The sequence below is a fragment of the Dendrobates tinctorius genome, unplaced genomic scaffold (assembly GCF_039654945.1).
Source record: "Dendrobates tinctorius isolate UK_male_01 unplaced genomic scaffold, ASM3965494v1 ptg000003l, whole genome shotgun sequence".
Classification (NCBI taxonomy): Eukaryota; Metazoa; Chordata; class Amphibia; order Anura; family Dendrobatidae; genus Dendrobates; species Dendrobates tinctorius.
Window position 1 is genome coordinate 24,687,519 of NW_027361671.1, and position 16,280 is coordinate 24,703,798.

Genomic DNA, 16,280 nt, shown 5'->3' on the forward strand with positions numbered 1-16,280 from the left:
AGCTGTTCATATGGCGGTTGGTGCTGCATTTGGGGACTCTGAAGCGACGTCCTGAAGGGAGTAGTTGGAATGAGGAGTGTCCCGGGTGAGAGGGATCGGATGAAATTTTCAATGCGTGGGATCGAATACTCTTATCATAAAGATCCTGGATTTTAGGCAGGGGGAACCTATAATTCTCTCTGCTGTTCTGAAAGTCCTTTGTAAGCGGAGTTTGTCATGCGCAGTGGCTCCCCCATACCAGACTATCAGAGAGGAACAAATCACAGATCTGATGACAGCATTAAAGAATAAGATCAGCAGATTCATAGACAAACCATATCTTTTCAGCTGACGCAGGAAGAACATCCTCTGTTGTGCTTTTCTTATAACATCATCCACGTTTTTCCCCCATCATGAGAGATGATAACACCAAGGAATTTGGTCTCTGTGACCCTAAGAACCACTTCGTCATGGATGTAGATTGGAAGTATCTCATGTTGATCTTTCCTAAAATCCACAACCATCTCAGCAGTTTTTTTAGTGTTGAGTACAAGATTATTGGCTTTACACCAGTCACATATTCTTTTCACCTCACTCAGCATTTCCCCTGATGAGACCAATCGTGTCATATCATCGGCAAATTTCAAGATTTTTACTGAGTCTGCTGAAGAGATGCAATCATTCGTATAGAGAGAAAACAGTAACGGGGACAAAACACACCCCTGAGGTGCCCCGATGTTTGTGACCAACATGAAGAGGAAATACAGGATTCAGCTAATCTTTGACTTTCTCTTCATGTTCAATTCAAGGGGGAAGTGATGCCAGCGATAATTGGGCACAGGGGTCACGTGTCATGACAACTGCACGGGAGCCCCGGGAGAGCGAGTGCCAACACTGCTAGAAAGAGGGGAAAAAAAGAGCCAAATCTGGTTTATCCACGCTGCTGGTAGGCAATGAAGATCCAGATGGAAGTATAATAATAAAGTATTTTTATTCCAGGTTTTTCATTCAACGCTCTTCAAAGTCATTCAAGACTTCTTCCTCAGGGCACAAATCGTATATGTTCTGACGTGTAGTAATGGAACTGTGTGTCACTGTCATCAACCATTTCCTTTTTTTTATAACTGAATGTTTATTGATTTTTCAATAGAAATTTACAGAATGAAATTACACCAAGGTATATGATGACACAAGCAGCTCAATTAATCACTTGTCCTTTGTACTCAGTCACAGCGGTTTAAGATGACATCACCAAGTCTTGTCTCTGCGCTTAACCTTGGCCCCTCGTATTACTAAGACACCCTGTATGGCTTCTGTTAGCTCTGCTTATGTATCTTGTAGAAAAAAGACAGTGGGAACGATTTATCAACGTGTTTATGGAAGATTTATGTGATAAAACACTTTGAAAAGTGGCTACATTTTGCAACTTTTGGTGTTTTCGCTCAAATGCCAACTAGCTCCACAGAAGTGGGCAGAGGATGGGTGGGAAGGGGTGTGTCAGCGCCCGGCCACCAAATTCATCAGACGTTACACCATTAGTTATGCAACAAATGTTACTCTAATTCCTCACCGGATTAGAATGTCTTGAGAGACGCATACCACTAAGAAGCAGTGTTCACCTCTTAATGAATTTAGTGCATCCTTCTCCACAATGCCGCTTTAAGACTGGTATGTACAATGCCAGTCTTAATGAATCAGCCCCAGTGCCTGTACAGTTATGTGAACTGTAAGATTACTGGACTAGGTAATGGGTAATAAAACCATTCAATAGTGTGGCTTTTTTTTACATGCTCTATGAAATGTAAAAAAAAAATTGTAACTGGAGGTACGCTTTACATTAACCCCTTAACCCCCAAGGGTGGTTTGCACGTTAATGACCGGGCCAATTTTTAAAATTCTGACCACTGTCCCTTTATGAGGTAATAACTCTGGAACGCTTCCATGGATCCTGGTGATTCTGACATTGTACTTGTCACGGGGCAGTATGGGGAAAACTTGAGATGTGGAACCAAGGCCCCTAAACTGCCCCTCAGGCTAAGGGGGTGCCCTGACTCTCCTTAACTTGGGGGTACACTTAATGGTAGTGAGCCCCAAGTCCCCAACCTGTCCCTATCTCCTGTTTAGCCCTGAGCTAAACCCTAACCACCTCCCACAGGAGGTGAGACAGGGAATAAAGTAAACTGCACCAAAACCCAAGGAAAAGGCAATACAGAAACCTCGGGGTTAAATAAAATAAAAGACAAGACTTAGCTTGCTCTGCTGCAATGCTCCAGGACAGCAGAGTAGCCACTTGAAAACAGCATACAACTGAAGCAACACAGAACTCTGTCAGCTCCTGAACTCCAGCTTGGTTGGTCTCCAAGGAGGAACAATATCACCAACAGTTAGTTGGTGCACCTGGTGAGCTTATGTAGGAAGGTTGGAGTGGTTTCCACCTGCATAGATAATTAATCATAATGCAGTAACACCAGCGGCCACCGGGGGAAAAAACTCACCAGAAGACTAACTAAACATGCAGTAACACCAGCGGCCACTGGGGAGAAAAACTGACATTGACCTCCGATGGCCTGAAAGGAAAAAAGGTTATATATGAGGATCCAGATCTGACATCGATCCAAAAATGGATCGTGACAGTACTTCATGTTAGTGGTAAAATTTCTTTGATATAACTTGCGTTTATTTGTGAAAAAAATGGAAATTTGGCGAAAATTAAAAATTTTGCAATTTTCCAACTTTTAATTTTCATGCCCTTAAATCACAGAGATATAAATAGTGAGTATATGTCTAAGTGAGCGAATTCATAATGAATTATGAATAGATCTAAGTCCCATTTCATACCAAAAGTAAAAAGTACGATGAGATTGTCCATGTTGGAAGTTAGGGTTTTGAATTTTGGTGAGAAAGATGGAATAGATAGGGTGTAATGACAACAAATGTCCACCATGCTCTCCAGGTTGTTATTAATAAAGGATTAATTCAGACATTACAAGAGAGCTGGGAAAATGGCAAGTGAAGTGCTGATGTGAGAGATATATGAGAGATGAACTGTAGGTCAATAGAATAATCTGTGAATATAAACGTAACCTGCAGCCAGTCTCCATCCTCACTGAGGAGAGAAGCCAAATTATATAGTTTTATGTTGAGAAAATGTATGCCACCATTCAGTTTAGGTACAGATAGCGCATGATAAGGGTTTGGAGGTTGTTTTCACAGGTGCGTCTCACCCCCAGATATAGGATCGGTATAAATAACCGATTTGTTTTACTTTTTTGGCTTTAGGTACTATGGGTAGAATTTGGATTAGGTAAAGCAATTTGGGAAATTCTACCACTTTAAAGGGAATCAGTCACCTCATTTCGGCTTTGCCCGCAGTTGGGCAAAGCATACTGAGCGTGCACGAGTCAAGATTGCAATGCCCACGCGCGTAATATGGAGGACAACTATGGAAATTCACAGAAATATTGTGGACAGCGGCCAAAGAGGGGTGGAGGAAAGGACCCAAAACACCGCCCATCGGACCGGACCAAAATCATTTACATAGACCGCCAAAATGAGGTGACAGATCCTTTTTTAAGTAAATTTGCTCTACTGAAATAAGTAAGGGCATAATAGCACCATATCCTTAAAGTGGATTCTAGTGACTGAATATATGGGTTAATATTAGATAATTCTAAAAAGGGAAGATCTAGTGATTTTGATCCATAAGTAGGTAAGAGTTTGCTTTCCAAGTCATTGGTATATATATTAACCAAAGTGGTTGACTGGTACCTTTGAGGAGGAAAGTCTCTGACTTGTCCATGTTCACAGTTGATCCATTTAAGTCTCCCACCCTATTAAAATCATTTAGCAGATTCATTAAGGAATGTTTGGGATTTGAAATCATTAGAATGATGTCATCCACAAAAACTCTCCCTCACCAATTTTAAAACCTTGAAAACTTGAGGTATGTTGAAAATGATAGAGTAATGGTTCAATGGCTAAATTAAATAATAGATGAGATAGGGGGCAAACCTGGTCGGTTCAACTAAACATGTATGGAGTATTCAGGCAATTCACTATTATTCAGATCACCGCCTTCTGCTGAGTATATGTAAGGAGCTTACAGAAAGAAGCACCAAAACAATGCTGTGAAAGTGTAGCATGCAAGAAAGGAGGATACAGTGTAAAAGGCCTACTCTCCATCAAAATTCCACATTGAAGATGGATGTGACTGATCCTGAGCCCAACATTGAAGGTGGACGTGAACGATCTTGAGCACAACACTGAAGATTGATGTGACTGATCATGAGCACAACATTGCAGATGGGTGTGACTGATCCGGAGCACAATATTGAAGGTGGATGTGACTGGTCCTGAGCACAACATTGAAGGTGGATGTGACCAATCCTGAGCACAACATTGAAGATGGATGTGACTGATCCTGAGCACAACACTGAAGGTGGATGTGACCAATTCTGAGCACAACATTTAAGGTGGATGTGACAATCGTGAGCACAACATTGAAGATGGATGTGACTGATCCGGAGCACAACTTTGAAGGTGGATATGACCGAACCTGAGCACAACATTTAAGGTGGATGTGACAATCGTGAACACAACATTGAAGATGGATGTGACAGATCTGGAGCACAACTTTGAAGGTGGATGTGACCGATCCTGAGCACAACATTGAAGATGGATGTGACTGATCCTGAGCACAACATTGAAGGTGGATGTGACCAATTCTGAGCACAACATTTAAGGTGGATGTGACAATCGTGAGCACAACATTGAAGATGGATGTGACTGATCCGGAGCACAACTTTGAAGGTGGATGTGACCGATCCTGAGCACAACATTTAACGTGGATGTGACAATCGTGAGCACAACATTGAAGATGGATGTGACTGATCCGGAGCACAACTTTGAAGGTGGATGTGACCGATCCTGAGCACAACATTTAAGGTGGATGTGACAATCGTGAGCACAACATTGAAGATGGATGTGACTGATCCTGATCCCAATATTGAAGGTGGATGTGACTGATCCTGAGCATATACAGAGACTGATATGATCTTTCCTACATTTTTAGCAGCTAGTCTACATCTAGTGAAGCCTTGTTGAGAGCTGGATTCAAGAGATGTAGTAGGTAGTTTTTAAGCCAAGTCACAAGGATTTTTGACAGAAATTTATTACCTTGGATTGAGAAAGCAATGATGCGGTAAGAACGTTTCATTTTTTTTTATTTTATGCCGGATTTCATAAAAATGCAGAAAATAATAAAGTGCTCAAAGGCCAAAACATAATAACATCAGTATTTTCTTAAAATGAATACATGTGCTTGGGAGATAAGGAATTTCATAATGGACTGATGGAAAGGACTCAGGGAGTGGTAATGGTCCACAAGTTAGGGGGCACTGGCAACCCACGCAATACCACTGCCTACAACTAAATGATTTACAGCAATGTAAGTGTAATGCAGTTTGAAGGCACGAGGCAAGGATGTTTGTTAGCTCCCACATTACTGTACAAACTGAACATAAATCTTTACCTTCATTATTATGGGATAGAAGTCAAAAAACTTAATGATGCATTCCATTATGAACACAACATGACACTTGCTTTACAATAAAAATCAAGACTTTTTACATAATTACTTGTAAGCAGAAAACTTTATTCTAATTCACTACTCTCCATCTCTATTAATATATCACATCACAGTCCTCTACAGAAACTAATATTACATAGGAAACTGTGCAGTGCCATAGACTTTATTTTTTTTATTTTTATTATTTCTCACTTCTTGAATGACAATGGGAAAGACAGAATAGCTATTATATATTGGCTCATATTCAGCATAGTAAACATGTGATTTTCTTGCTCAATTACAACACAATTCCTCCTTTCCCATAGCACCATTCATTCCATCTGATCACACAGATCAGAGCTGACTCTCAATTACATAAAATCTTTCTCAGACTATGACAGTCCAAATACAGTAGTGATAAAATATATCAGGTTGTGGAATAGGTCCGTTCAGCCCGAGTGCAGCTTCATCATGAAATGATATAATTCACCACTGCCTCTGCCTGCTCGAACATATGTTCTCTTCACAGCCCGCGTCACTCTTCATTTATAATTATTCTTCTTCCCTTTTCTCCGTCCCCTCTCGTAATATACATTGCTTGGCTGAAGACAAATAGTGAGAGGCAAGAGTATTTTCACATGATGACCTGTTCCAGGGTGTTAAACCCCTGTCAAGGTTTGATTTGAAAAAGGGGCATCGGTGACAGTACATCAATTCAGGGATCACGTTGTGAATTAGGCCGTATTAATTATCACTTGGGCGCACAATGCATGAAAATGCTGTGTCACTGACTATAAGAATGTGAATTTTTTCATTGACTGATAATGGCTGTAAGAAAAAAAAACAATGGTATATTATATTATTTTCTGTTCATTCTGCTATATTTTAGCTTACAAGGATTATTTTTTGACATAAAACTAAAATAATGCCACTAAGTCAGAATAGACTGCATATATTTGATAGGTGGGGGTCCAACTCATGGAAGCTCCATAATTCATCACAGTAAAGGGAACAAAGCACTCCAGTTATTCTGGCCAATTACACTACTAAGCACAACCATATAAGAACGAGTCGTTATGACTGGGGAAACAATGAAAGTTCAATCCAATGCAACAGCTTAAAAATGCTGGAATTTTCCAATATGGTAGAAGGATACCTTTATCGTTGTTGAGTTTCCGTTTTTACTCTCTTCTTACCAGAGCGATTACGTTTTTATTTTTCCATCAATATGGCCATGTGAGGGCTTCTTTACTGTGGGACGAGTTGTACTTTTGAACGACATCATTGGTTTTGCCATGTCGTGTACTAGAAAAAGGGTAAACAATTGCGGTGAAATTGCAAAAAAAAGTGCAATTCCACAATTTTTCTTTTTAAGTAAGTTCAAGAAATACTAAAACTGACCTGCCATTATGATTCTACAGGTCATTACGAGTTCGTAGATATGAAACATGTCTAGGTTATTTTTTATTTAAATGGTGAACAAAAACAAAACAAATTTTCCTAAAAAAAAAAAAAAGTAGCCATTTTCCAAGACCCGTAGCTTCTCCACTTTTCGTGATCTGAGGCTGGGTGACTACTTATTTTTTTTGCGCACCGAGCTGACATTTTTATCGATACCATTATGGTGCAGATAGGATCTTTTTATCACCTGTTATTGCATTTTAATGCAATGTTACAGCAACCAAAAAAAATCGTCATTCTGGAGTTTTGATTTTTTTTTTCGTTACGCTGTTTACCGATCGGGTTAATTCTTTTTATATATTGATAGATTGTGACATTCTGAACGTGGCAATGCCAAATATGTATTTTTTTATTGTTTTATTCTGAATGGGGCGAATGGGGGTGATTTAAACTTATTTTTTTTCTTTTTTTAACATTTAACAACTTTTTATTTTACTTTACACTTGCTTCAATAGACTCCATGGGAGACTAGAAGCTGCGATCATACTACCGCTTGTGCTACACAGACCCTGCTCTGTGTAGCGAAATGCTCGCTCGCTATGAGCGCCATCGGTCGACGCCCATAGCTATCCGGCAATGACAACTATAGGGGTCTCCTGCAGACCCTGGGTTGTCACGCAAACCCATCGGCAACATACGGTCATGTGAAACGGATGCAGATGGGCAGGATTAGTGACACGCTTCCAGCACAAGCATGTTAAATGCCATTGTCAGAGTTTGACAGCAGCATTTAACATGTTAATATCCGCTGGTGGATTGCGATTCCACCCATGGCTGTTAGGGGCACAGGTCAGCTAATGATATCAGCTGACGTGCCGGAAAAATTGCAGGCTCATCTCATTGACACAGATTGACGTCTTTCAATCTTTCGGCAGCTCCGCCCTGTCAGCAGATCAGAGCGGAAAAGAAGCTTCTGCTATGTCAATGTGACATCAGCAGAACTAGCTAAATCACCTGCAGGTTGCAGTCTATGTTCGCTGCACTGAAGAATGGCGCCGAGCACAATAGTCCGGTGGATAGCAACGACCTGCCTGTTAATGCTTGGGCACATTTTTTCTTTCTACATAGTCCTAGATATCCCAATTACGTCTGGAATATAGACAGCCCAGTGATATGTCCACTACACCTACAACATTGGCTGCCGAGACGTTCAGTATCTTAATTAATTTCAGATGTTACAAAGTTCGGGTGAGTCCACAAAGTGGTTCTATTAAAATTTTGATGCACTTTTCAGAAAACTGCAGTAAAATATTACAACAAAACACACGTGGTATCACTCTCATTTTTTTACATAATCTACCACGTCAGGAAAACATCACAGACATTACGAATTTTGAGAGCACTTGTATAAATTAAATATATTCTAGGATATATATTTCAGGGTGTTAACACGTCAAGAACAATATGTCATTTATCAAATATTACGAAAGAAAAATACATTTACACCTTTTTCATGGCTTCTTTTATATAAGTAGACACGGATGCACATTTATTCAGCGCACACAAAGATACAAACGTGTTCTCAAAATGAAGATTTTAATGAAGCGGTGTCACACTCAATATATGGGCCATGTTTTCTCATTTATGAATTGCTGAAATGTCTTGCTAAAATAGATTTCGTGAATATAGTGATTAACATTTCACAGAGTGTTGGGGAAAAAAATGACAAAAATGTGTCATACAGCGATGTGATGAAAACAGGAATTAACAATTTTAAACAAATCCAAAATTTTAATTTAAAGGGGCAGCGAGGATCATTGATGAGCAAACATATTGTGTTCACCTTTTTGTACAGCCATACAACTGGAATGTAGAAAACTGTAGAAAACTACTGTGCATATAGGAAAATCCTACAGCCTCAAAATTTTCAAATAATTAATATTTTATTCCAATTTTCTCCATGGCCACAATTCTAGCTCACAGAACTGAATGCACATTGCAGGGTGGCTAAAGTTGAGTTTGCAAAGGTAAAAGCTACTGCAATGCCATACTGTAATGTTTTTACCAGTGACAAGCACTGACATATTTCTCGCCCCCTGCTGTTACAGTCAGCCGCTCTGACTTTGGATTCTTGTGGGTTCTATGCTGCTTGTGAAGTGATCTGTAATGTGCTGTATTCCTGCTTCCCTAGTCAGTGTTGTGTATCTCACTTGAGGTTGTCATGTGGAGGAGAAGACTCAATTCGGAGACATATTTTATACAGACATCAAATTGAAACAGATTTAACACAGAAAAATCTTCCAAAGAGATGATGGAGTTGGATGTCTGGCATTCTAACTCTGTACATTCAGTTGGATTCTTACTTTACTTAAGCTGCAAATAAAATGTAATTAAAATGTACTATATAGAGCCAAGTATCAATGGAAACATGTGCAGTAGTCTTCTGGCCTGGACTCCGATTTCATTTATAGAGTTTAAAAGGAACTTGTTTTACATCATGAAAAAGTTTTAGAGTTTATTGTGTAGATGCTTACTTCATGGTAAAAAATATATACCTTTTTTAAAGAGATCTGATGTGCCAATCATAGAAATCTATGGTAGAAGCCATCAGATTGGAAGTGCTCTGGGGGTAAGCCAAAGCACTTGTTAAAAGCCCCCAGTGCAATGCCAGCGTCATTTGTACATGACTCCTAAGCTAAATTTTTTTATTATGAGTGACAAATTGGATCTCTATTAAAAAAAGGATAATTTTTATTTGTGGACAAGCATCTATTACAATAATTACATATGTAAAAACATGCTAACAGATTTCCTTTAGATGTATTTCTCAGGATTCTCAGGCTCGCCTACTGTAATGATAATAAAATGAGTTTACAAGCCCTCCATGGATACATTGTTGCCTCTCCACTGCTGGCCCCAGTAGTCAAAGAAAGGAAATTTTCTTATTTTAAAAAATATAAAATATAAAAATATAAATCCTGAACAACTGTAAGGGGGTGAGATATAATGTCCTTCTTGCTTCCCTCTGATTGCCCTTTGATTGTTAATGTTTACATATTGCTAATTGATAATGTCTATGATAAATTCCTGCGGTACTGCTACATAGAAACATGTATTATCGCTCATCTTTTATGGTATTGCCACATGTATATACGTGTTACCTTTCTGTAGAGAACTGTATTATAACTGTTTTGGGTTCCTTTAGTATACTATTGCATAATATAATGTGACTGATGTTCATGTACAGTTAGGGTAAGTCAGTGCATCCTTTTCTGGGGGACATTAGAGGAGCGCACTTTAGTATATAGTTCCTATAGATAAGGGTAAGTGTAGTTCTGTTGTGGGCCACTAGATGGGAGGCATACTAGTGGGCTTTATAGGTTGTTTATAGAGGGTTAATTGTAGGAAAGGCTGCTGGGTAGTAAAAGGGAAGCTTGTAGAAAGTTAAGTCAGAAGGGGCCAGCGTGCCCTTGTGTCCACATGGGCTATAGACCCCGACAGCTTGACAGCCACACAACGTTAAAGCGATGCAGCCCACATTACCTACGGCCACTGTGTTTCATAGCAGTGGGTTAGAACAGGAAAGGAAAGATGTGGCAACTTATCGCCTGGGCAGATGCTAATAGGGCAGGAGCCAGTTGGGCAGATGAGATGAAGAAGTTGGAGCTTCGACAAGATCGGTACAAACGGGCCGGATGCTTTACCAGAGGCAACCAAACCTGGTGACTGATGATTTCGAGTCTAGGGCGAAACAGGCAGAAGGAATTGTCATCATGGCGAGGTCAGGCCAGGAATGAACTGGGGAGCAGTCTAGGACAGTCCGGTTCGGGCTTGTACTTCACAGAAGTGACATCCAGAAAGGGAAAGATGAGGAAACCAGTAAATGTCACGATGTACCAACTGTGGATGTAACGTGTGAAGTATCCAGTAAAGAAAATGTTAAAGTTAACTTGGACTGTGTCTCCATTGCTGGGGGTCACCTGAAAGAGGGACCGTCGCTACCTGGGAAGTGCCCGAAGGAAGCTGAATATGGAGATGCACGTATGCTGAAGAGAAGAGTACAGTTTTCTGTAGGGTAAGGACTGGACACAGAAATTGCGGTTATTCAGGTTACGACTACATTCCTGTCCCTCCCTTACACAAACACTTTAATAAGCTTTTACAGCTTTATCAAATGTGTTATAACATGTTATTAGCTGCCGCTGCAGAGAGAAATGGTAGAGAAGTGAACAAAAACAAAAAACACCATGATGGTAAGTGGAACTATACATTCAGGTAACTTTTCTGAATAAGTTGTTGTGTTTGTTCGTTGTGAACAACCCTATTTTTGGCCATTATATGTGACTTGTATTCTGCATTGGTCACCATTTTTTTTCTTTTTCAATCATTAACTCTATTTTGCAATTGACTGAGCTAGTGGGTAGAAAATAACAACTATGATGTTTCCATACACTAAACACAAAGATGGATTCCTGCCCTTTTCCTTTTAACAGACACAGACAGAACGTTGCGGCATGGAGAAAGAAAATACAGCAGAACTAAGTAGTGTAGATGGGAATCTAGCTCTGACATAAGCTAAATAAAATCTGCACAATCTGTTTCTCTCCCTCTGCTCTTCTCTCCTTTTTCTGTTCTTTTTTTCCATAGAGTATAGTATTAATTATAACAAAAAAAAGTGAATAAATCACTCACCATGCAGTGAATGACCAAATCTGTCGTTTACATGCAATGGGTGCTGTTTCTGGTGCTCGGTGTGCCCTTAGTCATAGAGAATGTCTTTCTACCACCAGCATGTGAATGTTACTGTAATTGTTTGATACTTATGGAATAAAATTTGAAGATTTTATCTATTTTTTTGGATGTGGCGGTCAACTTTACTTTTCTTGTATTAGTTATAACCCGATACATCAGTAAGCGGGCAGTCTATCTTGTCTTGAGCAAAAAAGATGGGTACTGTTTTTTTTTCCTGATTGAATGAGTTCAGGACACAGGGAAGAGGCGAAAAAGCGGTTCATAAGTGAAAAAAGCAGATTTGATAAATATATTACAAAGTTTTACTATTGATTGATGCAAAATGTTCTGAAAATACAGCTCCCATAACTTTTTTTCCATCAACATAACTGCTGCCCATATTACACCCCTTGAGAACGGAGCAAGAAAGGAGAGATACTAACCTGACCAATCCATTTACAACATATTCACCAACTCATTTAATGTAATTTTACATTTCACCTGCAGTAGTAGAAATGTATGGCTGGATAAACTTTCACCAGTTGAAAAATAATCTTTTCAAGAATGGTTGTCTTGATGAAGCAAACCCTTTCAGGAAACTAATAATGGAAAATGGATACTTGGCTAAATTTAAAGGTTCAAGATCATTTAATGCTTATGGAGAACCAACATTACCACAGTCTTATACTGTCAGCAAAAAACAAAAAACAAAACAAAAACATACCGTATTTTTCGCTTTTTAAGACGCACCTGATTATAAGACGCACCCCCAAATGTGGTGAAGGAATAGAGAATTTTTTAATAAATGGGGTCCGTCTTATAATGCCAGTGTCCGTCTAACAAATCATATAGGGTATATGTCCCTCATAGCCCCCCATCCTAAAATTAGCCCCCTTATTCTGGATATGGCCACCTTATATTGAATATAGCCCCCTTGTGCTGGCACACGGGCCCCCTGTGGCTGGCACACGGGCCCCCTGTGGCTGGCACATGGGCCCCCTGTGGCTGAAACACGGCCCCCTGAGGCTGGCACACTGGCCCCCTGTGGCTGACACACGGCCCCCTGTGGCTGGCACACTGGCCCCCTGTGGCTGGCACACTGGCCCCCTGTGGCTGACACACGGCCCCCTGTGGCTGGCACACGGCCCCCTGTGGCTGGCACACTGGCCCCCTGTGGCTGACACACTGGCCCCCTGTGGCTGGCACACTGGCCCCCTGTGGCTGACACACGGCCCCCTGTGACTGGCACACTGGCCCCCTGTGGCTGGCACATGGCCCCCTGTGGCTGGCACACTGGCCCCCTGTGGCTGGCACACGGCCCCCTGTGGCTGGCACACTGGCCCCCTGTGGCTGACACACGGCCCCCTGTGGCTGACACACTGGCCCCCTGTGGCTGACACACGGCCCCCTGTGGCTGACACACGGCCCCCTGTGGCTGACACACGGCCCCCTGTGTTAGATATCGCCTCCATGCTGCTGCTTTTAGTAAAATAAACTCTTTCCTTACCTTCTCAGCGCTGTCCCTCCTCGTGTCTCCCTCAGTGTGGTTGAGCTCCTCCTCCACTTCCTGGTTCTCAGTGCCGGTCATGTGATCAGCACAGCAGAGTGATATCATCTCTGCGTGCCTGATGACAGCAGCAGCAGAGACACTGGGAGATCAGCGATGGAGGAGGTAAGGAAAGAGTTTTTTATTTTACTAAGGGCAGCAGCATGGGGGCGATATCTAACACAGGGGATCATGTGCGATCAAAGGAGGGCGCAGGCAGCTATAATATGCGCCGCTCCCCCAGCCAGTCACCGTGGTGCGGTTTCAGCACCATGGTGATGGACAGCGGCAGTGCATATTATATGAGCGGGAGCAGGAGATCAAAGGCTCCCTCCGGCAGCTTTTACCAGCTCACAGCACCGCTCCAAAGCTGCCCCCACCTCCCCTGGACCCTGCAGTATATATATATATATATATACACCCCCGTCCCCCGTATATTCGGATTATAAGACGCACCCCCTACTTTCCCCCAAAATTTGTGGGAACAAAAGTGCGTCTTATAAAGCGAAAAATACGGTAATTAAGTAAAAATAAAAGTTTCCAGGTTGTCTTACATCAAAATTTAGAAGAATTCTATTCAACCATTTTGGTATTTTTATGATGTTCTAAAAGATACAAAGAATTACTAAACCAATTGCTTGGATGGGTTGGCAACTGAAAAAAATGTATGCATGGTCGCCTTACTTAGACAGTTCTTCCTACTATCCCCCTTTTCTCTCTACTGTTTGTCCATTACATTATCACAAATCCCTCACAGTGATAGTCACTGTAATGTGTTGAATGAAAGGACAATAAATAAAGAGTAGGGCCATAATAGGGTAACATTTAATAATATAATGCACATTATTTATTTTAAAACACTTTAAAACCACATATAAAATATGATGGACAATCCCCAATAAAGTAGATCCAAATTTCATGAAGCAGAATAAAGTTCAAATGATAACTGGAGCAGCTGTAACTAAAAATAAATAAAATAATAATAAAGACAAGGATAAAGTAGACACAATAAGCCAAAAGGGAAAACCTTGTAGTTAAAAAGATATTAGATTCCTCAACATGTGTAGAAGGAAATACTACATCTAAAAAAATATCAAAAATTCAATAAATGAATGTGACGTTTGGAATCTGGATCCTCTTTAATGAAAAAAGTACAAAAAAGCAGGCACCACACGTGGCTAATGAATGGCTGGAGCCTTCAGGTGTATTGATGGATGGGACACCTTCACCTCCAAAAACGGTGAGTACAACCGAAGCAGTGGCTCTGGAACTGTAGGGAGCTGAAAGGGTAAGAACGGTAATTACCCCTAACTTACCACTAATGCTCCATCTATACGTCCATGTTTCACGTATGTGTTCTATACAGATTTTTAGAGCACATATCCATTATAATTCACAAGCATGCAGACATGTCCATAAAAAAATAAAATGCGAAGCCTGATTTGTGGATCAAAAGTGCCCATTCAAATAAAGGGGTAGGGTTGAAAAAACAAAAAAACAAAAAAAAAACACCACACAGCAGATGCCGCTTATGTTTCATCCTAGTGATCTCCTTGTTTAATGGTTTGTAGAAGCTTGGAACGTTTTCTTTGGCACACAAGAACTGGTGGAAAAAGAGGACACACATCACAACAGATGGATGAAAATTCATTGAAAACAGTGACCAAAATCAGTTTCTCTTGTACAAAAACGTCACAGAGAAAAAATGGACATGTGATTTGAGCCTACGTAATAACTTCATACTAACTAATATTAACTAGCAATTTGTTATTTCCCTTTGTAGCATAATTACATTTTGACCACACAGTCAGGTTTTGTCCTTTATACTTTCTTTTTCTCTATGCTCCTCACTGTTTTTTTACTTCAAAATTGCTTCAGAAAACCGGAAAATGTGGCCTCACCTTTAGGCCGGAGTCACACTAGAGAGAAATACGGACGAGTGCTATGAGGGAAAAAAAAAAATCACATAGCACTCGGACCAATATTAATCTATGAGGCAGCTCCCATCATCCATCTTTTTCTCACCCGTATTATACGTGTGAGATAAATCGCAGTGATTTCCACCGTATCTTGGCCAAGACTCGCCAATGCAAGTCTATGTGGACGAGAAAAAAACGGATTACACACGGACCATGCATGTGACTTGGAAGAAATACGCACCGAGTCCTTTAGAAAAGCCGGCAATTCAGTGTGCTATACTGTAAAATTACACTGACAGGTTAAAATAGAACAGATAAAATACATGTATACACATAGTATATATATATATAAACACGTCAGTGGGACACACATATATACTGTATATATATTTATATTTCAGAGAGATATAGAAAGCAGAATAGGTTAAAATTCAATTCTCGGCTTCTGTAAAATAATTACAGAAACCGATAGGATATATGAGACATGGTTTACATATAGTAAACCATTGCATATCCGTTATTTTTTTTATATGTCCCTCACTATGTGTGTAAAATTTTGGAGCTGTAGGTGCTAAATTCAAGGATTAATTCACGGAAAAAACTTGCGTGGGCTCCAGCCCAATTTTCTCCGCCAGGGAGGGCAAGCCAGTGACTAAGGGCAGATATTAATAGCCAAGAGAGGGACCACACTGATGTCAGCGGTAGTTACTGAGGTTGCGCAGACTCCCTGTCTGACCTGAGGTGAACTCACCAGCGTGGGAAAATGTTCAGAAAGTTTCCCACGTTACGTTAATCAGTTAATCTCCAGTCAGGTGGGGAGGTTGCACAGGCAGCTTCTCAGTCATTCCTCCATGGTTTACAGCCAGACCGGTCGCATTGGCACCGGTCCCATTGGCACTGGTCCCGGTTGTAAACTATTTAACCCCTTCAGATGGATTGCGGCGTGGGGCCTGATTGTACGGCGGACAGGTATGGGATATTGTTGCTTTTTTATTTTGGATTTTTTTACAGGAGAACGATGGCTTCAAATGGATTGGGAGTGTAATAAAGATGGAAAAAGTGTGTTTATTTAATTAAAAGTCTTTTTTCTTAATGTGTGTGTGTTTTTTAAACCCTTTCAGACTAGTGGATTAATAAT

The 16,280-nt window shown here is 40.6% G+C and overlaps 1 protein-coding gene across 10 annotated transcripts in view; it reads right to left on the reverse strand.

The window, feature by feature from the left end:
* The window catches only part of KIAA0825 (KIAA0825 ortholog), a 556,500-nt gene that overhangs the window by 196,088 nt on the left and 344,132 nt on the right, over nt 1-16,280 (reverse strand). For 2 of the 10 annotated variants that reach the window (XM_073589385.1, XM_073589311.1), the window contains exon 20: nt 5,185-6,373. The exons of the other annotated variants lie outside the window; for them this stretch is intronic. In XM_073589385.1, the coding sequence (XP_073445486.1) occupies nt 6,337-6,373 (37 nt within the window). In that variant the 3' untranslated portion in view covers nt 5,185-6,336. Of the gene's footprint in view, nt 1-5,184; nt 6,374-16,280 lie in introns of those variants that run through there. 10 annotated transcript variants of the gene reach the window in all.